The sequence below is a fragment of the Gymnodraco acuticeps genome, unplaced genomic scaffold (assembly GCF_902827175.1).
Source record: "Gymnodraco acuticeps unplaced genomic scaffold, fGymAcu1.1, whole genome shotgun sequence".
Lineage (NCBI taxonomy): Eukaryota > Metazoa > Chordata > Actinopteri > Perciformes > Bathydraconidae > Gymnodraco > Gymnodraco acuticeps.
In genome coordinates, this window is record NW_022992269.1 from 297,428 (window position 1) to 324,917 (window position 27,490).

Consider the following 27,490-nt stretch of genomic DNA (forward strand, 5'->3'; position numbering starts at 1 on the left):
TATCAATCAATCAACAAAGTATATAGGCCTACATGTATTTACTTATGGGTGTAGCAGTGGAGGGTGATTCCCAAATAGTCTTTGTGACATTTTGTGACCAGAATTGTTATTTCAAGCTCAGAGATTGCAAAGAAATATAATGTGGACATCTTTTGTTGGAATGGAGGACACATGTTGGATGGAAAACAAATCCATTCAAACCAAATATATGCAAGTCCTTTACTTAGTAAGGAGCATAGTTTGTTCAATCAAATCAAACCATAGTCAAGCATTGTGATTCATATTCATAAGCTAATATTTCCAATTGAAATGTAATTTTTTTTTAGAGTTAAATGGACATTATTGAAATCTAAACAAGCTTTTATTATTGCAGTAACACTTCCAACATTGTCCCACACAAACATACTCTTACGTGGCTTGTTGGCAGCGTGTCACCCTATGGGACAAGCTGCAAAGGTGGAAGAAGTATTCAGATCCTGTTTTGGTCTTACTGTCAGAATACTCCCACATGAGTAAAAGTCCTGCGATTAAAATCTCACTTGGGTACAGAAATATAGTCAGAATGATTCTCATCAGGTATCACAAGTTCAAAAAAAGTAGGCTACTCATTCTGCCGTAACATTTCCATTATGTGAAATGTTTTATAGTTATTGTTTTACACAGTATAATGTTATACTTCCTTACTTTTTAGTAATATTTAGGTTACCTCTTAGTAAAACGTATTCTACTGGTTCAATCTTAGGTGATGCATGCTTAAAGTTCATCATGTTTCATTTTTTGCAAAGTTTTAATCTGAAAAGTAGGGATGTCAGATAACTGTAGTGCAGAGATACATTTACCTCTCTGAAATGATATGGTCTAGAATTATTGAGAAGCAGAAAATGGAAATACTAACACAGAGTTTGATAGAGAGCCGGATTATTATTAACAGGCTGAGCAAGCATCACATTTACTCAACTTGGTTCTTCATTCACCTATAACATAATTGTTATACAAAATTGTAGATTGAATTACATGAACAAGGCAATCAAATGAAAGTGACCTTTATATTGATTAAATTACAGATTTCCTTTAGAGTAAACATTCAGGGTTATGTATTTACACAATTCAACAACACACCATAGGTCGAAACGTTTTAGGAAATTTGAATGTACAAACGCAATTTGAAATATTTTTTTGTTAAATCTGAAATTATAATAAAATCACAAATCCGATACTTGTTACCATTACAAAATAGAAATACACATGATCAAGTCAGATTTCTTCAGCTACGTTTTAAAGCATCATGAAACCCACTCAACACACACACACCATGAGCAAGTATAGGAACAAATTTATTTCAATTTAAAACAGATACCTTGTCATTATGTTTCTCTCTTAGAAGGCGGCAATGATCATAAGTCATGTTCATGTTTGAATGAGGATCAGGCAACAGTGGTTGAAACAAATACATGAAACACATAAAAAAATATGGCAAGAGTTATGTAAATCAATAATCGATAATAACCAACTGATTGAACCCCCTTCATTCAGGGCTCCCTGCTTCAATGAAACATCAAAGCCCTCACTTCCAACACAAAATAAACAGCACATGCAATTATAATTACAGTTTCTTAAAAAAACAGCAGATTATTTTTTAAATCTTCAATCTTAAATACAGAATAAAGTCTTTGTGTGTACTTAATCAACTATCCTTTTAGTCTCTGGTGTGTTTTATTTAAAAAGGGGAGACCATCTCAGGTGGTGGTCCTCTGATGATGACCACAGCGTTGGCACTTAGAGAGAGCCTGGCTCTACAGAGAGTGGGGTTGGCACACTCAGTATAATACATAATTTACATTTGGTTTACATACAGAAAAAAAAACAGTATTTTATACACCACTACACAATTGACCTTCAGGTTTAATTGGAGTGAGGAAAAACAAATCAAGTGGTCCTAAATAATAGAGTTCTGGTAATGTTTTCTTTATCATACAGGAAATTAAAAACACAAAAAAGGGAATAAGATTAACGTTTTGAATATGCACTGACTCCACACTGATGTTGAAAGATCATTTTGATTCCACTCATTTTAACAAGCCTGCAGGAAGAGAAATCACACAACCACGGCCACCCAAGAAGGTCACAGAGCGAGCTCCGAAACCACCGAGGGCCGGCAACACCATCTTTCATTATTCAAGGCAATGAAAGGCAATAAATAAGAGTGTGTGGTCATTGCTCAAAACAGACAAAATGAGAAGGAGGTTGAGGTTTCTTTACAGTCTTGCCTTCCCTCTCTTCAGCGCATATATGTTGATAAAAAGTGTCAAAAGCACACAGTGCAACACTCGGCTGCTAAACTCACTACCAAACCCACATTAACAGCCAGTCGCCCTTCACCATGTGCCAGAGTTGTAGTGTCAAGTTTTAAAATACAACATGGTTCTTCTCCATTAAAGTGAGCTGCACTCAACACACAGTAAATCACAACTACTGATAAATACTTGGGTTATCCATACTGGTATATCGCTCCACTTAAATACTGGCATCCTCTTTATGACAGCAGTGTTAACAGTTGGCTGTCTGCTTTCTTACGCTCAAGGTTAGTGTCCTTTTCAGCAGACATAATGATAGTTAAAGACCACACTGGTGTTTCGAAATAACATATTTTAGCCCAATTAACATAGTGTTCAAACTTTTAATTAAGTGTATAGATTGATGCTCTTCTTTTCGAATAGCTTCTGGAGTTAGTTCATCTTCTGAGTGACAAAGTGGTTTGAAATAGGCCGCAGAGAACATTTAGTCATGTTTTGGTTTGAATGCAGGTAATGTAGTGGATAGGAATGATTTTATTTATTTTTAAAAGCTGCAAGGGTGCACCAATCCAAAATGCAAATCAGTTAGCCATTTTAAAACCAAGGTTATAATGGTTCCACAGTGTGGTATACAGATTTAAATTTGGTAAAAAGATTGAGGGATATTATTGGATTGGTACTCTGACCAGCTAAGAAGAAATGTACCATTTCAAACGTTTTCTCTCCTGGTACAGAGCGTCTTTGAGTGCAATAACAAGGAATCTCTGAGGCACAACTACACCAGCAAATCATTGCACAAAGAAAGAAAAATGACTAAATGTCATCTGTGGCATAGATTCTCTCTCAGAGTCAAGCCTTATTGGTATGAACTGAAGCCATAAGCTGCAAGTAGTAAATCAATGTAGGAACTGGAGAAATGGTCATCAATAAAGTACAAGGTTTGTAGCTAATCGGTTAAAACATGCAGAGTCCCGAGAATGGTCATTTAGTCAAATACTTGGGGAAACATGCAATACTTGTCCTGGTAGTGGTGTCTTTAGTGATAAGTGTCTTTATACTGCATTAGGTGTTACAGGTAACACTGTCATACCAAATTATTTTAACCAAAAGGCCAGATGCATGAAGAAAGACATAAAGAAAAGGGTTTTAGTGTTGGTAATCTCTCAAAACACACATCTTATGTTTACATTAACACCCTGCCTATACTTCTTATAGCACATACTGCAAGTATTCTCCATTTATAAACAAGGTTAAGTAGTGGATGACTTGGTTCACTGTGGTCCTATACTCCACTCCCCGCTGTCTGATGCCTGATGCACTGTGATAGCCCTTAATGAGGATGAAGGATAAGTCACCTGTAGAAAAGGTCAAAGACCAAAAAAGTATATCTGCACTTCACTGGCACTATCAAAGCAAGCCTCAAAAAACTGGAAATCAACAATGCAAAAACGACAACAGAAGTTTTGTGTTAAATTACAAATAGCAAGCATGGACCGCGTGGGTCATCAATCACTGATAAAAAAGTCCACCTACGTTCGTACTGTACATTTTTCTAGGTATGCATTACAGCGCTGCGTCTATAAACCGAGAGGAAATACAAGTTTTTTTGTTTTTTTTTTCTTCCTTTTTTTAAAATCAAACAAAACAAATGTGAGGGCTCCTAAAGAAAACCAAACAGTATTATCATGGATGGAGATGTGATGGCGAAGTACAACTGGAAATGTCTCAATAAGAAATAGAAAGCAGAGATAAAGTCCTTACTATACCAGACATTCGGGTTTTTTTTGTCGTTTTTTTTTATACAGCAGATCAGACTCAAGTAGGCTCCACCGTGAGAAAAGGAGCACTTCAACATGACAGAATCAAAAGCAGTCAAATTATCAACACCTTCAAACCTGGTCCATAAATTAGATAAATAAAAAAAAAATCTTTAATTACTCTTAAAATCATCTCATCACCACACTGTGAAGATTTTTACCAGCCCTAGTGAGTACACTCTGGAGCCAGCGCTGGAGCGTGAGGCTGTTGGTGGAGCCTCTTCTCTCCGACTACTGCTCCATAGTTTCCTCAACAGCTGTGTAGTCCTATTAATAAAGTGAACAAAATCCATAATCACAGTATAACTACTACCATAAATTCATAGGAAAAAACTGTTTGCTAATGAAAGAAGTTGATCATTTTTTCTTTTTTTTGTTAGTTTTTTGCCAAAGATGGTGTACCACAGAGCGTTTTTGTACAGGAGTGTTTCGTGTATATGTATTTACAAACAAATATACACAAACAATGTTTTGCAGACTTCAGAGTGTGTTTTCTGTGAAAGGTTTGCCCCCCCCCCCCCACCACTCAAAAGCAAGCAATCTTTATAAACAAAGTGACTATACAGTAAAAAAAAAAAGTAAACAGAAGCACATCCTGACGTGATGACTATATCACCGCCAGGGAGTGAGTCTGATTGGACGGCTGAGTGACGCAGGTGTGACGTCAGAGATGTTACCGCATGGATCCCATTCACATCCGGGGTGTGAGTGCGTTTCATTTACAGCTTTCATTTAGTTGAATAAGCTACTTGCAGCCCGAGCTGCAGATGTGCTCTTTGGGCTGATAAACACTGATGACATCACGCACCCCTCAACAACTGCTTCCACCAATCAGAGCAGAGCCTGCGTTGAAAGCAGGGTGCTCTCTTCCGCTACTAGTGTTTTGTAATAAGGGTGTCGGGGTGTATCAGTGGAGCCAGATGCTGTGAAGGTCACATGGAAGATTGTCCCAGTGAATCTATACAGAACACATCTGGAGGGAAGCGATGTGATCGACTTAGAAAAACAATCCCACGGAAACTTTTAAAGGATACTTATGTCAAGTACATTTCTGGTTGCTTCTCTCTCAAATGTCTTTAGTTTAAATGTTTTTTATAGATTTTCTTACCACTTCTCATCATCATTCCATTTAGCCATTATTTGTTAAATATAAGTAGACGTAGCAACACATATCTATCATTAAAAACATTTTTTTAAACTCAGCAAAGAACAGATTTTGATTAGCTATGACTTGCCCTCTCGTGCCTTTTGTCTTAAGTGTGTTACATATGCATTTACTTCATATCTATTTTATTTTTTTGCGATTGCAATGCTCACACTGTTGGGTACATTCATGGATGCGAGATGGAGACAGAATCCTCAGCCCCGACCCCTTGTGTCCGGTGTGCAACCTCACTTCCTGTCCGGGTCACTCTGTCCCAAGAAGCAACTCGCTAGTTCTTAGTAGGTTTCAGGAGAAAGAGTATTCACCTCCTTCCGCACCGATAGTAGCTCAGAAAGGACGAGGATCTTATCTCACACCACAGAGGGTCAACTCCGAACGGCCAAAGAGTTTGATGCAGTTATTCACCAAAACTCAGCTCCTCGCTAGTCAATACTGCCCCAAATACACACACACACACACACAAACACCAAACAAGCTGCCGAGCGACAGAGGGAGAGCTTAGGTGAAAGAGGAGGGGCGGCGTTTGCATGTGGGAGGTTTGCGAATGTACTGTAGTGGAGAAAAAAAAAGGTAAGGATTCTGTTGGTGTGTGTTTGTGTGTGTGCCGGCATGGTGTGCTGTGTAATGCATGTGAACTTGAGTGCACACTCCCAAAGAGGTGTGCATTTGTGCAATGGGGAGGAGATGTGCGTCGTACGTAGGGCCCTCACACCAGGTTGTACTCTTTGAGATTGAGCTGTAGGATGGTGTCTTTGACAGCTGCAAACACAAAGCGGATGTTCTCAGTGTCCGTGGCACAGGTGAAGTGAGAGTAGATGATCTTGTCGCTGTCGGGGTTTAAGTCCACAAACATCTTGAGGATGAACTCCCGCGCTGCCTGTGCATCTCTCTGTGGACCTGAGAATCAGAGATAGGCAGACACATGCAAACATATATTATAGTATTATATAAACTGATTAAAAGGAGTGGGTCAGCAGTTTGGGAAACAAGCTTATTTTTTATTGATGACGGCTGTCCTTTAAAAGTGATGATCAGCTTAGCATAAAGACTGGGGAGAGGCGGCTAGCCTGGCTTGATCCTACTCACTAAAACGTAATAATTATCACATCTAATAACATTTGTGTAATAAGCACATTAACATAAATGTAAATATATCAGAATTAGTTTTTCAAGGGAGTTAAATGCTATCAGCATTTGATAACAAGCAAGTGACATTAAAATGTTGCATCTCGCTGAACATAGAGAGCAACCCGTATTATAAGTACTGGCTAAATGGATAAAATATTGTGTCAAGAAATGTCTAATGGCGCGTTTCCACTGCAGCGGGTAGCTCGCTTTAAGCGTGCCGAGCCATGCGGGGCCCGTTTTTGGTTGCGTTTCCACTTGGCCTAGCAGGTCCTAATTCAGTTTTTCTGGCCCCATAAAATCGTGGTTCTAGGGCCAGGAAAAACCAGGCTGAGTCGGGCTGAGTATGCTAAACTAGAGAGAGAATCGCTGGCAAGGGGGCTACAACTACAACAAGATGAACATATTTGACCGTGAATTAATTGTAATACACGTTTCAAAATGATGCCGAAGTAACAACATACTGATACCGGTTAGTAAAAACCATGAATTAATGCTTTGACAAGTCTGCAGACAGACGGCAGGCGAAAAACCCTTTTAAAATGCGTGTTTTCTAAATGTAGCTTGGCTAAGCTAACGATAGATATGCTCCGTCCGTCCACACTCACAACAACGGCCTATACAGACATAAATAAACCAGCGACTGTATTCGCCATGACACAGGCAGTCTGTGGTTTGTACTTGTTTAACTTTTGTCTAGTTTCTGAACAGATATGAGGAGCTGTGAGCTCTGAGTGCTAAGAGCTAACGGCTGTGTTGTTTTTCTGGGGCTCTCATTGAAGATGACGTCACGGCTCCGCCTACACTGCGTTACTATAGTAACTACCCCAGTTCCTAAACTGTAATGGAAGCGCAGCATTAAAGTGAGCCGGGCCTAATAAGGCCTAACCAAACCGAGCGAGGCCGAGCGAGGCCTGCAGTGGAAACGCGCCATTAGACTCTGGAGTCAGTGTGTTTGGGCTACTGTAGTGGAAGAGGACCTGCTCCATATTTAGATATGAAGGACTCATTCTGTGTTAGCAAAAACATGATTCTTAGTGTTTGGTCGTTTTACATTATGCCCCAACCTTCTTATAGATAGACAAATAAATTGATAAGGCAGCAGATAATCGACTGGTTGGTTTAAAAGTGGGAACATCAATAATATGTTATGGGTATACTCATTTCAAAGTGGTGTTTTATCATTAAAAAACACATTCACATAAACTACAGTCATTTATCTAAGGGGGCGACTCCCAAATGTACATTGCTAGATTATTCAACAGACCCACGCAAGCACACTCGTATACACACTCACAGATATACACACGTATAAAAGGACCTACCATCAAACTCTGGGAAATAGTCCACCAAGTGTGAGTAGGAGATCTTCTCCTCTAGCAGGTCCTTCTTGTTGAGGAAGAGGATGACGGAGGAGTTTTGAAACCAGGGGTAGGTGATGATAGTCCTGAACAGAGCTTTACTCTCCTCCATACGGTTCTGGTGCAGAAAGAACAGTCATGTTTAGTATCAATGGTTGAGACATCTTGTTTAGGTGTAAGAAGTTCATGACACATTACTGCAATACTGTTTCTATGTTTGTGTGTGAAGATACGTTTTGAATGAATGGTCATGTGTAACGTCCACCTACCTCGTTGTCGGACTCCACCAGGACCTGGTCGTACTCGCTCAGCGCCACGAGGAACATGATGGAGGTGACGTTCTCGAAGCAGTGAATCCACTTCCTCCTCTCTGACCTCTGACCCCCTACATCCACCATCCTGACGGCAGGATGAAGGGGAATGGTTGGATAATGAGTGAAGAATCAAAAAAGGGGAAAACCTTACGAGCATTTAGCTCTAGGTTAGCTAGCTTTGTTTTAGCTAGTAGTTCACATCGTTAAAAGGTATCGCCAATTTCTGGCCTAATGGATAATAATTGTTTTGAAGGTTTTGAATCCATCAAGATATATTTACAGGTGGTTTTGGACCTTATTTATTCAAGTATATTCCACATATTGAATTATGCTTTGTGTAAAACAAAAAGTGTATAAGGTTCTATAATAAAAGGAACATTTTAGTTTCAGGGCCAGCTGTCCTAAAGACATTCTCTGGCGTCTTCCTGAACATATTTAGCACATGACCTAAATAAAGATATAGTCTGTCACTCTGGGACATATGAATCCATCGTTTGGTCCTGATTGTCTGTTTAAAAAGAACAAAGAGAATATTCTGCAGTCCTATAGATATTTTAAGCAAAGCTTTTGGAGAAAACAACACCTGATCGATTCAACACCTTAACAAGTGGATTAATCAAATTCAAACGTGTGCAGAACTCTATATTTGGCAGGAAACTAAAGAAACAACAAATAAACAAGAAACACATGTGCAGTGTGAAGATGCTTTTGTCCTTGTAAATAGTTGAGCCATGCATGCCACCACAAAGACGAAAGCTTCCCGTTTCAGAGCAATTTAGGATCAGTTTTACATCAATGCCACTCAGTTTAGGAAGGATTTACATTGTTTGTCAAAAGCCCAGTCACAATGTCTAAGCAGAAGCCGTTGTGAGAACATTTTTAAAAAGCGCGGAGCAGCCGCTTAGCAGATTGTCAGATTGTGCAAATAAAATGTGTAGGATATACATTTTCAAGATAAATATATGACTGGTTTTCTTAAACCAAGTGGCATTTATGTGGTCGTGGATCACATCTGATACTAGATCAGTCCGTACTTCTGTGTGTGTGCTATGGTGAAAGTGGAGGGTCATTCATTTATCTACTCGACAGCTTTCTCAACCTTCTTGGGACTGTGTGATAAAACACCACACAAAAACATTCTGTGAAGTTTTGAAAAACACTTGTCAAAGACAAATGGGGTAAAAGGAAGAACATAAAATACAAAAAGGACAACAAATGACATGGAGAGGGAAACAGAAACTAAGATAGATGACAGAAAGAGGACAGGTTGATGAAAGATACAGGGGGCACCTCTGATGGTGGGATCCTTTTCATTGTAGAAGAATGCCTCCTATGTAACCCAATGAGAAGCTACGAGCTGAAAAAATGGCATCAGAAGAAGTGTGGTATATATACACATTTCCTCAAAGACAAACTAATACAACTAACCTAGCACGATACTGACATAAAAGCCTCAGCACATGAGCCTGAAGCGCTAAAGCCATTCATGAACAGCAATCCTGTTTGAAATACTTCCTGAATCCTCGAAAGGTTTCAGGTTCCCTGAGCTTCTCCTTCACAAGGTCACCCTTCACTCGTCAGGGAGTTACGGTCCCAGTTTCATTAAGCGTTCATTTGTGACAACCGATTCAATAGAATATTTCCGGTCAAGAACCTTTAATGCCAAGCCATTACGTAAAAAGGCATATGGATAGATTGAAGGCTATCATTCTGTATAATGTTGCACCTTTCGAATGCACTAATGCAAACCCCAAGACCAGGTGCATTATGGTCTTTGAGAAAGTTAATATAATTCACAAGGCAATGGTGCCCCCTGGTGGTGGCCCAGTCCACTGTGGTCCACTGAGACGCAGGGCCAATATAGGCCCTGCAGGACCTGCTGCCCAAAATAACACTCCTCCACCGGAGAGGACGACCTCGTTTCTTCTGCCAGCCGGAGAGGAAAGGAGGAGGAGAGGAGGAGGTGACCCATTTACAGAGACCGGGCACCAGAATGTAGGACTTTGTGTTCATTAGGGGGTTGTGTTATGTGTGGTACCATTGCTGTTGGTGACAGGAGGTAAGTGTAGGACTGAGGAGAATGTTATCTGGCAATGACTTTCGTTTACATGATTAGAGGGAATGGTTATGAAGCAAGAATGGAATAGAGACACTTAAGTGCGAAAAGAAAGCATAAATTAAACGGTAACACATTGTTTCCATTAATTGGGAAGACAAAAGCATGGTTTATGTGGCGCTTTTGACAAAACATCAGATGGCGTATGGGTTAATGATGATAAAGGACGGGACTGAGCCAAAACAGGCGTCTTTCTACCTGAAAATGATGCTTTGCAAGTCGAATGGGTACTCTATGATTCCTGTAGTGGGGATGCGCACCCTGAGCACATCCTGCTGAGTGGGAAGATAGCCGGGATCTGCAATACGATCCAGATCGGAAAGATAACTACAGGCAGGTCGGTCGAGGGGAAAAAGAGAGATAAAGAGGAAAAACAGACAGAAAACAGTTATATAAAGCATGACAGGCAATTACCGCAACCCCCCTGCCATTTCAGGAAGTGTGGATCAGTCCTGTTGAGGAAGCTTCACAGAAAAGGCCACAACTCAGAAACATTAGGGTGAAAGTTAGGGTCACTGCTCCACCACTCTCTGTCCAAAAACCAACACGAGCTGTTAATTTGCAACTGCAGCTTTCAATTTAAGACAATTTGTGCGTGTTGATTATTTTACAGACCGTGAGGTAGCAATAGTGACTGTAGTAGCAGTGACTTCAGCAGCAGAAACAGCAGCCCCCTCGTTAGATAAAGAAGGACAAGTATGATACCAAAGATAGAAGGAAGCATGATCCATACGCAAGCCATTCTAATCTAAAAAGTTGTAATTGTTTTGTTTTTCAAACTGTTCCCGATAGCTTCTCTGATTTGACAGCTGCTTCCTGGAGAACCTTTGACATCCCTAATCCTTCTTCATCTGGTATTTAGAGGGTGCTCCCAAAACGCTACAGTGCAGCACGTCTGGCTTTAGTTTAATCGTGGAGCCAGAACATTAACATTTTACTGAACACAAACCACTGATATCTTAAATCAGGTTGACTAATGTTGCTCATTTGATCTAAACACAACATCTATATATTTCTCTGTAGGACAATGTTTACTTTTTAAAGAAAAGTAAGGGCATTTTAAAGTTTGTAATCGCGTTGGAATAGCACTGACAGGCTCCAGGGATGTGAACTCTTGGGTACAAATAGTTTAGCAATACTTTTTTTTTTAAGAAAGTACAATTTACAAAAGCTTAGCCCCTGCTTAACGATGAGTTAATGTCCTGACAGATATCAGTGGTTTCTGTCCTCTAGACCACTGTGATGCTGCAGTCCTAGTGCCATCGGGGTACCTGAAGATGACGTTCTCCAGGTCAAACGGGTACTCTATAATACCCGTGGTGGGCACACGGACCCTCAGCACATCCTGCTGGGTGGGAACGTATCCCTCCGCAGTCACACGGTCTATATCACTAAGGTAACTGGAGATATACATGATAACAGTGTGGATAACACTAAAATAAAAACATATTTAATGATTTCCTTATCTTATTCACTTATACACACATGGAAAAACAAATAGCCTGCATATTTACCATAACATAGACATTTACACATCATATATCAAAGTCCTTATTTTACCATTGCAGATGTTTGTGCAGAAACCAGCTTTCTTCTACATTATGGTGATATCATTTAAAGAAATGTCTAACATCTATGCTGGAGCACAGGACCCTAAACAACTTGCTATTCCCGCTTATATATGTACCTAACATATGGAAATATCTGCAGCTGAAAAACCACCCCTAGGTCATTCAAGACAATGATCTCAAACCGCCTCACTCAAGTTTGCAATGTTTTCATTAAGTATACGTGCCTCTTTTCCTAATGACTTTGCATCATTGCAAATGAGGAGCACCTCAATCATTTGTAAGGATTACATATTTAATTGTGGCGAGATGGCAAGCACACCTGCATTCATGCTGACTTGAAGCAGCATTAAAGTGTAGTAATACAAATCCACAGCCAGGGGGCACTAGAGAGTGAATAAAATTACTTTTAGCCATTTAGCCCTGGGGTCACATACATTATTACAATGCAAGTGTGGCAAACGCATAAAGCCATAGAAGAGGCGGCTGACATATTTGGCAAAAAAAGTAAAGGGCAAACCTAAATAACAGCCTTAAAATGATATCAGTAAAAGTTACCCTCTAATAGCTGGTGGAGGCCGGGTATGGAACCCAAAAGACAAATTAGATACAAATTATTATATACTAGAGATAAACGTTCAAGGTGGACAATACCCAACAATTAAATAGCCAAATAGCAGTGACCTCGTACATTTTTCATATGGGATTGTTAAATTGTAAAATTGGCTGGTGAATTTGGAAACTAGTCAGATGTGTGTGACAAAATGCTACCGTGTTGCATACATTACAAAACACACAAGGAAATGATACACAGGTAATTAAACACGACCTGCAGCAACAACAACACATCCGAACACATCCTAGTTACTAAAACTGTTGTGACCTGATCTCTAGGAACAACTCGGTCTCTGTGCCACAAATTAAATTAAACAAATATTTACACTTAACTGTGGGTTATCTAGTTTCAGAAATCATAAAAAGTGCAATTTAAAATAAGGCATTTGAAAAAATAAGTCAATCGCTACATTTGTGAACAGAACTAGTGTGACCAATATATTATTCTTTCTTGATGATGGGGACCTGACACTTTAACAAACGATCTGCATGCACGCACGTTGTCATGTTAATTTCAGCAAAAACACACCTACATTGTACAAATCCTAGATGCATTTGAGGATGCCACAAACACACGAACAAAACGTTTCCACATAACTCATTTGTAAAAAATTCAATCCGTTTTACACAGATTTGGGAACAGATACATTACCAACTGTTGTAACCTTTAATTGGCAAAGGGATCCTAATTAAATCATTGCAAATTCAAATTTAAAAAATCTGGTAAATCTGTATCAGTCCCCAAACCAGCACCATAGACAAACTCACAAAAATAACATTGGAATGCACGCAGACTTACTATTTAGTGGAGTCAGAGAGCTGGTACTCCCGGCGGCGGTCGTAGGCCTCCTGGATGCCCGGGTCGGACCAAAGGCATTTGATAGCTGCAATGAAGTGAAAGTCAAACCCACTGATCTTCTCGATGTCCACCTCCTTGACGATCATGGCGTTAGACTGAAAAACAAAGGTAAGGGGAAAAAAGGTGAGTTAAAACAAGATAAAGGACAGTGGGGAGGAGCAGTGAGAGAACAGGGCAAACAAAAAAGTTGTTGCCAAGATTTGGGACATATCTGTAATCCATCTTTTGTGAAAAAGTATTGTTTGCAATGTATTGGTAACAATGATCTAATCTAATGCTATAACGCTTAACAATAATATATGAAACAAACTAATATTGTTCTTCATCTACAACCAAATTTACATACTCCAGAACAGGGGTTCGCAACCTTTTTTCCCAAGAGCCCCCCCAAATGACTCCTGTTGGAAGTTGCGCCCCCCCCCCACACCACACACACACACGGTGGGGGGGCAACAGCGGTAATTAAAGTTTAAAAGTCTCAAAAATGCAACAACTACTGTCACAAACTGGATGAATGTGAAGTATTTTGTTAAAGGAGGATGAAAGCGTAATTAAGGAGCACTATTGGAGTGACTTTGATGGTTATTGGACTCAGGATAATTAATTTGGATTCCCGCTGTATGAAGAAATTAAAGGCGCAAGTGGAAACAATTCACAAAGGGATTAAACTGTTTAAAACACATGCTCAAAGTAAGCCGGATTTTGCCGATGTGTTTATGTGGATTCAAAAGTCGTAAATATCTACAAAATGGAGGAGACAGATCGGATCGGAGCAACTGTGACAAATAATCCAACTGAAACCAGCGTGGACAATGACTATGTTTTAAAAATGCGCTTATCCAGACAAGCCCGGTTTGGACACTTTACGGGCAGAAGAAACATTTCTATTAAAGAAAGAATTATACATTTCTGTCTTTTTCTGCCTTTAATAGCTACTAACTTGAATTGTTATTAAAATTATTTAATCAATTATTTTGTATATGTTATTGTAATGTAGAGACAAGGCTTTTAGTGACAATCATGTATTGCAGGGGTGCCCAACCTTTTTTGAACCGAGAGCTACTTTTAAAGTTGCCAGTCTGCCGAGATCTACCAGTCCAAATAGAGAGGCGTAGCCATTACTGACAGCCTACTACCAGGTAAATACACACTTCTACTTGTACAAAACTGACCTTTGTACAATTAATACTTCATAAAATACTACAGATCCTTTATCTTACCTCTTTCTAATCTACACACATACAAGTATTTAACTGAAGTTACACAACAGTGTTGTTGATACAGAGTTTATTCACACGTCACTACAGTGGGTAATGTTTTCAAGAAACATTGAACAGTGCTGCCACTTATGACACAGGGAAAAAAGAAAAGACTCTGAACCCTTTATTTGCCATTATATAAAAATAGTGTTGCTACAAAAGTATAAATTAGGCTTACTAATAAGACAACTCAGATCTGAAGCTACACAGGAATCTGCTGCCAAAGTGCAATTAAAAAAGACAAAATTAATAAAATCAAACCCTTTTTTTGTTGCATTTTAGTAGATTATAAAAATAAATGCCTTTAAAATAGGATGCAAGCAACACTAGTTTCTTAACCTGAATTGATAATAGACTATAATCAATTTAAGTTTGCATTCTTTTACCATTTTGTACAATAATTATAATGAATAAGTTCAAACAAACTCAAACTTACAGCTGATTAATAACGGTATCTAACTTGAGTTTTTATCATATCGAAAACCTGTTGAAATGCTACTGTTATTTTTATTACGCATCGACAGCCTCCAGGAATGCTTCTTTCACAACTTCATCGTCTTGAAAGACTTCATGTGTTTCGCAAGAACGTGACTTGACACGATAAGATGCTCTGGAAGCAGCCTTGCTCTTGTTGTTGGGCCTGGTGAAAATGGACTGCTGTGCATTTAGCTGTCCTTTCAGGCCCCTCCCCTTTTGGAGCGTAGGGCAGAATTAGGAGGGAATTCCGTCTCGTAGCGTTTGTGCACTGTTTTGAAATGCCGCTCCTAAATTACCCTTCTTCGATAAAGCCACGCTCGCATTGCAGATGAGACAGATGGACTTTGAATTGGAATAGATACACAAATAATCATCCTCCCACTCGGAGTTAAAATTATATATGTTTTGCTTCTGCCATAATTGCGGTCTTGTGTGTGTGCGGACTGTCACTCCTGGTGTTGACACGGACAACGTCAGCAAACTATTGCACTGCCCACTGCCCACCAGCCACGCCCCGACACATGGGGTCACGCCGGCCAATCACAAAGCTTTGATGCGTTCAAGTGCATTATACTGGCACAGGAAGATTATGCTACAGGACATTAACGATAAAACAGAATATTGTTATTCTATTTTTAGACACATCTCGCGATCGACTGGGAATCTCCGCGCGATCGACCGGTCGATCGCGATCGACTGGTTGGGCACCCCTGATGTATTGCCTTACAATTATATGTGTAAAAAAAATTTAAAAAAATAAAAAAGTCTTAAGATGATATTTGGCCTCAAATCATCTGAGGCCTGGCGCCCCCCCTGCAATCTTTGGCACCCCCCAGGTTGGGAACCACTGCTCCAGAAGGTTGTGATTTGTTTTAATGAAACTAATTGATCTGTGGATGGCAACAGTAGAATGCATCATATGATCTTTTTTATGTCAGCCATTTGCCAAATATTGGTCCTTGTGAAATATACTGCCGGATTTCTGTCCTAATGAGTGGTGGACTAAATGAACCTTGCATCTCAGGTGTAAATCAGTCCTCAATTAGAAGATCACAATAACAAACCAAGTCAGCTCCAAGGACTGAAATGGAAAACCACTTTAGCATAAATTGATAGACTATAATTATGTAGTTTTATTGTGCCCCCATTGTCAGTATCTAATTCCATTCATTTGGATAAATAAAGTATATTTCGTTTAACCTGTTAAGGCCCGAGCCTTTTTTTCAGGTCTCAGGCTCGAAAATGACATTCCCAGAACAAATGACCATATCTTCCCTTCTAAAAGGGTTAAATTAATAATCTTTTTTCTCAAAGCAAGGTTACATCTATGAGTTGGATGTAGAAGTGTCAGAATCAATATAGATGTTTTTATTTTAAAATAAATTCAGATTGAACACAGTAAAAAAAAAAAGTAAATTATTGTGTCCGTCCAAAAAAAAAAAAAATATTACTTTTAGTGAAAACCACCATTGAATGATGGGATGGTAGACTAAAAGCTTTAGGAATCCAAACTACAACATATAATAAGTACCCTGTATCAAGATTGATGTAAACCAAGTGAAATTTGACCTTTTTAGAGAGATTTGGAAGAAAAAAAACACTTCTGGGGTCATTTGGGTGGATTTTCCATATCTCTGGCCCCCCTTGGTCGATTTTGATGATTGACATCTCTTTCTAACCGTCAGAGCCAATGGAATCGAGGGGAACTCCCACATACACACACACACACATATTACCAAATAAGGAGTGAGCCAAAACCTGAAGCTGTGATAACTCTGGTGGCTACCATTAGCAGCTAACTTTTACTCTCCGATTTTTAAATAAAAATGGAATTATGGATTATAAATAATTTTTTCAAAGTGACAGACACATTCAATTAACCTATGGATTAACCGATTCAACCGCGTTTTTTCTCGTTTAAATGCCATTGAACACGACTTTTGATCAGAATAACAGCTAAGGTGAGACGATATCTCGTTTTTCCTACGTAATGCTACGTGTTGTGATTTGCTTGCTTCCCCTGTCGCGAGTTCTGATCGCTCAGTGATGATACTATACCTATATAATCTGTGGAGTCTCAGCTTTAAATCGGATATCTTGTATGTGCAGTTAAGATAAGTAATAAGGGTATCTTTATCTTGAGTTCTGTGCCAAAGTGCGTTAGCATTTTTCGCTCAGGGGTCATTTAGATGTTTTGTTTTGGTAAATATGGTTTGTATCATCAGTTAGCTGAGATTCCTCCCGTTAATCTGGTGTAACACATTAATAGGTTTTTAAATATTAAGATGCCCTGAGACACAGTGTCGTGAAAAAAAAAAAAAAAGACCCGCCGAAGGGGTCATTGGGGCTTAACAGGGAGGCCACCTTAAAAATAATCAAAGGGGACTCAAACAACTGACTGGAAGGAAGTAAAGAATATTATCTTATTTCTGTGAGTGTGTCCTTACCCGATTCTGTTCAAATTTGTAGGGGATCTTGAGGGTCTCAGTGGCGCGGATCATGGCCTGCATAGAGGTGAAGATGTTTTGGTAAACAAGCCGGATGAAGCCTCTCTTATCTTCGTCTGAGTACCCGGCTCCATGAATGATCCTCATCTGCTTAATGAAGGTGCTCTTGCCACTTTCTCCCGTACCTGAACAGAACAGGGGAGACGTACAGTTAGAGAGAGCAGCAAACTGACATATTGGGCACAGGAGGAGGGAACGGCACATCCACAATACAAACTGATTGAGAAGAACAAGAAACATGCAACAGGGGGTGTCATGTTGGATACAAGCATTTTAGAGGATTCTGTTAAGGTGCTTTTGTTACTGAGTTATCAGTATGTTTAGCATAATGGGTTCTACACACAGTACAGCCTTAAAGATACCAAGATAATGGGAGGAGAGTGAGACAACAAGTGTGGTAAGACACTTTCTGTTTCTGTCCATTCTTCAGAAACCTACAGAATTGTCCGTGGCAAACTCACTGATACTGTCTCTTATCCATGCATTTAGTTTTAATCAAATCGTTTTCATGAAGAAGTAAAACATATAAATAAAAATCATTTCAAATAAATATTTGGTACTTTAAAAAAAATTAAAAATCAAGCGCTTGGTAACTCATCAATTTTGGGTAATATTGGTAGCCTTGTGTTTCACATCCTTGTGTTATACATGTGTAGCATCTGAGAGGAAGGAAAGGTCAATGAGTACAGAGAAACTCCTATTTCCGCATTGCCTTGTTCAAAAGGTATAAACAGAGTTTTACAGCACTGCATAGGACTTTGTACTCCAGAAGCAATATGACCATGATTCCAAGATCTGAGAAAACATTTGCTGATTTATATCTTTAATAGACACAACATTAGGTACAGCCCAGCCTCAGACACAGGGGTCGGGATAATATCAGGTTATAAACTGTGAGGCGGGCACATGGCCAACAGAGATTTTTCTGTACCGTTTAGATATATCCTCTTAATGTCTCTGCATGTGTTAAAGATCCCACTTTATAGTTATTTTGACGTATACTGTCATCAGAACATTATTCCTATTGACCACTTATTTTAGGCACCAGCCACCCATCCTCTACAAATCTCATTTGTACATTAGGGGAACAAGCCAAATCTGTGACCCAAGACAGATGCTCCATGAAAAGGAAAAATGACCAAAACACTTGGATCCCAGTTGAGGACATCAGAGGAAACACTGCAGCCTGTTTGTGTATTTGACGTTTAGTGTACATTCATTTCTGTTAATCCGCATAAGATGGTCAAAATAAAGCCAGTAATGGTATAATACTTCCCTCAAAACTTGATTAATGTTGGATGACCATCCGAGTCAGTTATACGCGTTTTGAAATTCCAAGTTGATTAACTAAACTTGTTACGACTGCTGAAGCATCACAGCTTCTTTGTCCGACATCAGGATGTTATCCCTCAGTGTCGAGAGTGAGCAAATCAAAGATGTTTAAACGAAGAAGAGGAGAGATGATGAGTTCTGGGAGGGGGGGTTATAGGCTAATTTAATGAAGATAATTAAGACAACTTGCCCTACATTCAGGTTCTAACACTAAAGTGCCTCTGCCAAAAGGTGACGGCAGGGGTCAAAAGGCTGCATTCCTCCAGTGATCCTCCTCTGCCCTCTTGAGTCCATATCTGGCTGTAAGATCATCACTTCAAGTGGTGTCGGGTTTCCAGATTGACACATATGGCGAGGATCCCAAGAAAAGGCTTTGGATTATAGGCGTTTGCTTTAAAACATGTATTCCGCTTCTGTTCACCAAAACCCCCTTGATTTCAGGGGGACAATCTGAATCTCTGCATTGAGTACAACACACGTTTTCAAGCTTTTTCAAGACCAACAGCCAAATAAACCCCTACTTGGCTGGGGGGGGGGTCTGTTGGGCCTAACCCACATTTCACACTAGCCCTCTATGTTCCTCATGCCCAGAAACACCACCCTGAGGCCACAAAAAAAGAAAGAAAGCTGATGGCATTTCAGTTCCTCAGTGATATCAAAAAGGATCCAGCACATCCATAATATCTGCAAAGCTGAAAGGGAAAGACGAGGAGGAAAAACACACACATACTCATCTCACCACCACCTACATTCAAGGTTTTTGAAGAGCAGCCATATTTCTGTTACCATAGCAACCCTTCTCCCTTTCTTTTTCGTTCCTGTGTTGTTTTTTTACCAGCTTTTTTTTTTTTATAGATTTAAACCCCTCCCATCCTCCCCTTCTCTCTCCACTCATTCGTAGCAGACGGTAAATATAACTGCGAGCCCCTCAGGCCTGCTCTGTGCTCTTCATCTTTCGGCTCCACAGAGACTATGAAGGTGGTGGGGTAGGGGGGTGGGGGCTGGTCTGGGGTCAGTATCGGGGGCTTTCTAACACCAAGGACTGTAGAAATGTTCGGAAGACATAGCACCTTCTCCACTGATGCAGGGAGAAAGGCCTTAATCTCAGAGACAAAATGAGGGTTTCAACACTGTGTCCATATGGGGAAATGACCCTCCTCCGATTTATCATCCAAAAAAAAAGCACAATTTTGGAGATTAGAGATTATGATTCACTGAAAAAGATCTTTCTCCTTGGTGAATCAATGCTTTGCAGTAAAAAAGTAAAGACTGGTGCCTACAAAGACGGCAGTAGGGCTGAACGATTAATCGATTGTAAATCAAAATCGCGATTTGAAATGATGAGATTAGGAAATCGCAAAGCCTGCGATTCTTTTTTACATTTTTGTATTTGGTGTGTCAGTCATCCACACCAATCAGAAGTGCTGTGCTCCCATCCATGTGTGCTCCACATGTACCAGCCATTATTAACCAATCAGAAGTGGCCCATGATAGAAGGCAGGGGTAGACATTAAGGGTAAAATGCCACTGGCCCTCCGGGCCGGTGGAATTGTATTATCACTGGCCCCACCATTGTAACCACTGGCCCGGAGCATTCGTCCAAAAAAAATCTACTAATAATGAAGAAAATTAACACATTTGTTGCAATAGTAATTCATGCACTAACTACATTACTACTTGTACTACAACATTTGAACAATCAGTTCTTCCTCATTTTCCTCAATTGTTCATATTTGGTTTATTAAAATAATGATATTGTGGTCATTGTTAAAAAATGCTATTATTATGAGTATTATTATTTGTATAATGCACTTTCTGCCTTCCTGTCATCAGGAGTTAGAAATGTAATGGCTATAGATTAGATTAGAACCTTCATTATCCTAAACTGCTGGGACATTTCTCTATAGCCAATACCTTTTATATTTTCTACTCTTCACTTACTTGTCGGCATAGGTCGGTATTGATGTACAGAGTCGACAGAAGACCTTGTTTATATTGGCATCATATTGAGAGGTGCAGCCAGTGACGCGTCCTAAAACCAGGAAGTAAGCTGCTGGTTCCCTCGACAAAAAGCAATGGGATTTCTCCATAGGGTTTTGGAAAATAGCTGGAAATAAGGTCTGTGGAAAAGAAACCTGTTTGATAAATGCAAGTTTTGTTCAGCCGGATAATCTCCACATGTCTACCCTACTTTTATAATTTTCGAATCATAAATCAAATCGATAGATTATAAAAGGGTTTTAGGATGCGTCACTGTACCACTAGAAGCCAACTCCATCGATCAAGCTGGCTGAAACGTTCTCTCCCTCTTCTTCTCATACTCCCTGTCACTCTCCTTGAACTCCTCCGGTGACTTTCTTTCATTTGAAGATAGTTTTTTGCCCGGCGCTTGGCCGGTTACCGCTGGTATTCAAAACATTTTGGCGAATGGTTAGGTGGCGCGATAGTCTGTAGTGAAGGAGCGCGCTCCCGCTCACGGGAGCCTGCTCGCGCTGCGCTCTGCAGGAAACAGCTGTTTGCTTTTCACCCAACAACGACAAGCGACTCACGAAACGCTATGTTGTAGCGTTAATAAACGAAACAATTTAACAAAATTGCTAGTCAAAATACCAATACCACAGTGACAGGAACAATTTTTTGTTTAAACAATATTTTTAGTGGCCCGAGCGGGCAAGTGGAAAGTACGTTATGCTGGCCCGGGGTGTCTAAATAGTGCTTCCGGGCCAGCGGGCCATTTATAATGTCGAGCCCTGGAAGGTGATAGACAGATTGATCCAATCACCTGCCAAGTATTTTTGAAAGTGCCTGCCATTTCCAAATGGCTTCCAATGGAGCTTTCCTAGATCTGAGTCAGGTTAGTAATGCTCCATCACATGTTTCTATTACAGGGTGAATCTTAAACTGAAGCTTGACTTTAAAGCAACCCAATGTAAGTTTAGTTATTTCACTCGTAGCTCGGGCTGTGGGGGTGCTAGAGCATGTTGATGCGACATTCCTAGCCGGAGATATTGCCGCATTTTACAATAAACTTCCGTTGGGTCGCTTAAAAACAAATACCGCAATATTTGTCAGAAAAATCGCAATTCGATTTTTTTTCCCCAAATCGTGCAGCCCTAGACGGCAGTCGGCCTAATAAAAATGATTGGAGAGGATATTCTTTGCATTGGGCAGGCACTAATGTCCTGGTAGAGACTGCAGACTGCTTTAGCAGAAGGAGCAAGAGGATCACTCTCCAGCTGGATGTCTGATTTATTTCTCGTGACCCCGTCACAAGATCTCTCTCTGCTGTGTTCTCTTAACTGTTGTGTCCCTCTTTCCCCAGACAACACACTACGAGCCTCTGTCTTCCCTTTTTTCCTCCCCAGATTATACCGGCACCAGCCACAACCATTTATATGCCACCAGCCCTTACAAGTACTCTCTCTTCCCTCCCCTTCTTCACAACCCCTCTTAACCTCCCTAAGGCTAGAAATATGCCTCTCCATTCTCATCCCTCTCTGTCAAGAATTTTGGATATTCATAACTAGAATCCATCCATTCTTTTTTGGTAATGACCTAGAAAAAGGAGGGCACCTTTTAATAGCTCACACACTACTTGGGTTTGATAACACTCTACTCCAGGTAGGGTTGTAACGGTACATTGAAGGTTACAATACTATTTGTTTATCTACTGTACTGAAAGAAACTTGAGTATGTTTTAAATTCGGGGTTACAATTCAAATGCTGTTGTTTTTCTTAAAGGGTAATTGATCTGCTAATAAATAAGAAATAAATAAGAAACGCAATATTTTCATTATTATTCTATGAAAATCTCATACCATTGCAACCGTAGTTCAAGGTAGCTATGAATGTGTGATAAATAAAATAAAAACACAAGAGAGCTTAGATTCTGCCCCAATGTAACAGAGCAAGGTACACTACACAGCCCACACACAAACATTCTGGTCCTTTGTGAAGCTCATGCCTTTCTTGGAACAGAGAGAGAACTCTCAATCCTGGGTAGCCCGACAACAATGAGCGTAGCAGGAACATTTGGTTTAAATAGCCTGATAAAGAAGAACTACTGAGAATAAAATGGTTTCTAAATTATAACATGTTAAGATGCCAAACATGTATCTTATTACCAGGTTAGCTTTCATAAGCCTCTACATAACGCAACTGATGTCAGCTTGTGACACAACACCTGATGGACTTGGCACAAGGCTGTCTTGGTGAGGCCGGGTTGTCAGTCTATCAGGTTATGTTCGTGTGTGAGCAGGGCCTGCTTTGTTTACACTAGCTGCTCATATCCTATATTTTCTTTCATTGTGCTTCACACACAGGCCACTAAACACCTTGTCCTCAAACAGGACTATCCCTGCCAACCGCAGCTTCCCTCTGCAATGCCATGAGGATTATCAGCATCATGGCTAACCTGCATGCAAATACGCACATAAATATAATGGCCCATTGGTATGACCACTGTTGACTTATCTGTCCTTTCAGGCAGCGATTTACAATGCAATCTCTGCGGTGAGAAGACATTTGCATAGACACAGCATTTAAGAATCATCCAAACCTCAACATTTGCATCAGCCAGATGTTAGGCTTTTTTGTCAGCGCCCTGGAAAGATATTTTATGAATCAGGCAGTCACAAGGCTAACCAAAATATAGCGTGGGTCTTAATCTTTCACTAAATTCATCTTGGAAACTCGCCTCTTTCTGGCGTACAAAGGAGAGGGATTGAGCCAAGGTAGCCCGGAGCTACACAACACACACACCAGCTGCCTAACCAACTGTGGACACACGGATCCTGTCGTCAACCTCAAGGCATGGATGTTACCTTCACTGAGATGGCCCATTTCACACACACACACACACACACACACACACACACACACACACACACACACACACACACACACACACACACACACACACACACACACACACACACACACACACACACACACACACACACACACACACACACACACACACACACACACACACACGAGTTGCTTGCTGTTGCATGTCAGATTCTGTGCTCAACACAGCTGCTCTGTGCTCATGTCTCTGCCGAGTGCTCCATGTAATGTGCGTGGGTGTCAGAGCTGTAAATGTAATATACATTCTATAGCATGCACATGATACACACACTTGTGAACTTGCACACCTACATTGGACCACCTTAGGATGGCTTTGTCTGTTCACCAGTGAGTATGCGCTGAGTGCTGCTCTCGTCGAGTGGGTGTGGGTGAGCACAAAAATCTAATACAGGCTTTACAAAAGATTTGGAGCAAGCAGCCGTATTTTAGTCTGCAATACAAACACTGTGCTTGGCTGCTATTAACTAGAAACAGCCAAATCCTAGATGTTGACATTATTTCTTAAGCCATGGCACTCATTTTAGAGGATCTCCTCTTTGAGATTCTATGAGATAACATCACTCCATGTCCGCACATGGGCATATGCACATCTCGGGTGCGCATTGACTTGGACTACACTAAAATGTACAACCTTGCAAGCCTAACATCCTGCAAAAAAAAATTAGAAGTGTAAGCACGGTTCATCATTCCAAATCCAACTTGAAACAGATGAAGTGACAGAAGTTTAAACGTACGATCACAGAGCCGTGTGGGCTTTACTGTACGCAGCAGCTGGTGGGAGTAAACAGCAGTGAACATGCCACCCTGTCAGCAGAGCGACGGAAGATACTGGCAGTGAACTAAGAGGCAGGCTATGTCCCCGTCCTGTCTGGGGACCGAGGTAGCGGCAGTATGTGGGACAGTCACCATCTAGCCTCATTCACCCTTATATCTCCAGAGAACCAGCCATGACCCCATTTAAGTATGTGTGCGTGTGTGTGTTCACACGTGCACTGGTGAGCAATACGAGCGAGTGTGTAACAGACACCGTGTCGTAGAGAGAGACAAAGAGTGTGTGCAGGGCTGGCTATGTTTGACTACCTGAACATTTACAGAATGTTCTGTGATGCAGACTGTTTGCTTACTACACTGTGACTTCAAGATTACAAAAGTGAGGGAACTTTGAATTAAAGTGACTTGAAAAAGACAAAGACATTTCAAATGTTAATCCTACGGCTAAAAGACCTTGGAAGAAATATCCAATTGTGATTATGTTCACGGTATTGCATTTCCGATATGATATAAGAGGGAATTAAATGTTTTTATATAAATATTCTAATTATGGTGTGATTTCTGTATAGGTTTATATGATATGATGGATAGTCCTTAAACAAATATTACATTCTGGCGATTAAAACAATTATAGTATGGCATATTGCAACTTTGATAAAGATACAAATAATTGTTAAGCCCCAACTTGCATAGTTCAATATTCTAAGTCAGGGGTGCCCAACCTTTTTTGAACCGAGAGCTACTTTTAAAGTTGCCAGTCTGCCGAGATCTACCAGTCCAAATAGAGAGGCGTAGCCATTACTGACAGCCTACTACCAGGTAAATACACACTTCTACTTGTATAAAACTGACCTTTGTACAATTAATACTCCATAAAATACTGCAGATCCTTTATCTTACCTCTTTCTAATCTACACACATACAAGTATTTAACTGAAGTTACACAACAGTGTTGTTGATACAGAGTTTATTCACACGTCACTACAGTGGGTAATGTTTTCAAGAAACATTGAACAGTGCTGCCACATATGACACAGGAAGAAAAGAAAATACTCTGAACCCTTTCTTTGCCATTATATAAAAATAGTGTTGCTACAAAAGTATAAATTAGGCTTACTAATAAGACAACTCAGATCTGAAGCTACACAGGAATCTGCTGCCAAAGTGCAATAAAAAAGACAAAATTAATAGAATCAAACCATTTTTTTGTTGCATTTTAGTAGATTATAAAAATAAATGCCTTTAAAAAAGGATGCAAGCAACACTAGTTTCTTAACCTGAATTGATAATAGACTATAATCAATTTAAGTTTGCATTCTTATACCATTTTGTACAATAATTATAATGAATAAGTTCAAACAAACTAAAACTTACAGCTGATTAATAACGGTATCTAACTTGAGTTTTTATCAAAAACCTGTTGAAATGCTACTGTTATTGTTGTTGTTTACTGTCCCCATAAAGCGCATCGGCAGCCTCCAGGAAAGCTTCTTTCACAACTTCGCCGTCTTTGAAAGACTTCATGTGTTTCGCAAGAACGTGACTGACACGATAAGATGCTCTGGTAGCAGCCTTGCTCTTGTTGTTGGCCTGGTGAAAATGGACTGCTGTGCATTTAGCTGTCCTTTCAGGCCCCTCCCCTTTTGGGAGCGTAGGGCAGAATTAGGAGGGAATTCCGTCTCGTAGCGTTTGTGCACTGTTTTGAAATGCCGCTCCGAAATTACCCTTCTTCGATAAAGCCACGCTCGCATTTCAGATGAGACCGATGGACTTTGAATTGGAATAGATACAAAAATAATCATCCTCCCACTCGGAGTTAAAATTATATATGTTTTGCTTCTGCCATAATTGCGGTCTTGTTTGTGTGCGGACTGTCACTCCTGTTGACACGGACAACGTTAGCGAATTAGTGCACTGCCCACTAGCCACGCCCCGACACATGGGGTCACGCCGGCCAATCACAAAGCTTTGATGCGTTCAAGTGCATTATTCTGGCACAGGAAGATTATGTTATAGGACATTAACGATAAAACTGAATATTGTTGTTCTATTTTTAGACACATCTCGCGATCGACTGGGAATCTCCCCGCGATCGACCGGTTGGGCACCCCTGTTCTAAGTCATTGTAACTGGCCACTGGTTACCAATGGTGCCTAATTAAACCCACTTTTATGTTGTGTCATCACCATACATGTATATACTGTAAATGTGTTTATGATTAAATAATTTTTAGTAAATATGGTTTTGTCCCATAAATGTAGCCTCTCTATTTTGCTGCTTGATTTACAAAATTATTTTTATAAATGCATGATACAACTGTGAAAAGGGTCCCGCCCCAAAAACATATCAAAAATGCTTATTATATATATGTATGTTAAATATACAAATAAAATAAAAATGATCAAATTACTTAACTCCCAAATATTGCAAAAGCCTCTCTCATGAGGGTTTCCATTTTAATAGGCGTTAGATCGGACCATGATAAAAGGGGATTTCAGCATAAACGGCTATCCACATAGCTGCACATTCACTGGCATTACAAGTCGGGGATCACACAACCACCGAGGAGTAGCGCTAGAAGATCCCTATTGCCATATATGATCAAAATAAGACGGCTTGGCAAGAGAAGGGGGTCAGCAATAAACATCTGAGCCTAACCCCCTGATCCTCTTCCTGGTTCAATCAGACTGTTGCTCTAAAAGACGTCTTAAACCTGATAACAAGACGTACTGCTGAGAGGGGGAGGATCAACAAGAACAACACAATCAATGAGGACTTGGAAAACGGCTGTACATTAAACCTCTGCCTGAGAGGGTGTGCTAGCAAGTAGGGATGCACGATATTGGTTTTTTGAAACCGATACCGATAACTTCCTGCTTCTCAAGACCAATACCAAAAAAATGTTTACGCCACTAATTATTTTAACGCGATTAACGCATGTGTATTTTTTTCCCTCGGCCACCCCGTAGTTTCAGAGCGCATCGAGTTTAAAATACCATCTACAAGCTGATGCTGACAGCCCCGCTCCTGTCGCCCGCTTG

The 27,490-nt window shown here is 40.2% G+C and overlaps 1 protein-coding gene across 2 annotated transcripts in view; it reads right to left on the reverse strand.

Annotated features, from left to right (window-relative positions):
* Positions 1–1,308: 1,308 nt before the first annotated feature.
* gna11b (guanine nucleotide binding protein (G protein), alpha 11b (Gq class)) overlaps positions 1,309–27,490 on the reverse strand; it is a 30,618-nt gene continuing 4,436 nt past the window's right edge. Inside the window, exons 2-8 of one of the 2 annotated variants that reach the window (XM_034207266.1) lie at positions 17,418–17,602; positions 13,175–13,329; positions 11,464–11,592; positions 10,391–10,519; positions 8,032–8,161; positions 7,727–7,880; positions 1,309–6,173 (exon numbers count right to left, since the gene is read on the reverse strand). In XM_034207266.1, coding sequence (XP_034063157.1) covers positions 5,983–6,173; positions 7,727–7,880; positions 8,032–8,161; positions 10,391–10,519; positions 11,464–11,592; positions 13,175–13,329; positions 17,418–17,602 — 1,073 coding nt within the window. In that variant the 3' untranslated portion in view covers positions 1,309–5,982. The remainder of the gene's footprint in view (positions 6,174–7,726; positions 7,881–8,031; positions 8,162–10,390; positions 10,520–11,463; positions 11,593–13,174; positions 13,330–17,417; positions 17,603–27,490) is intronic. The other variant, XM_034207265.1, reaches the window with a different exon arrangement.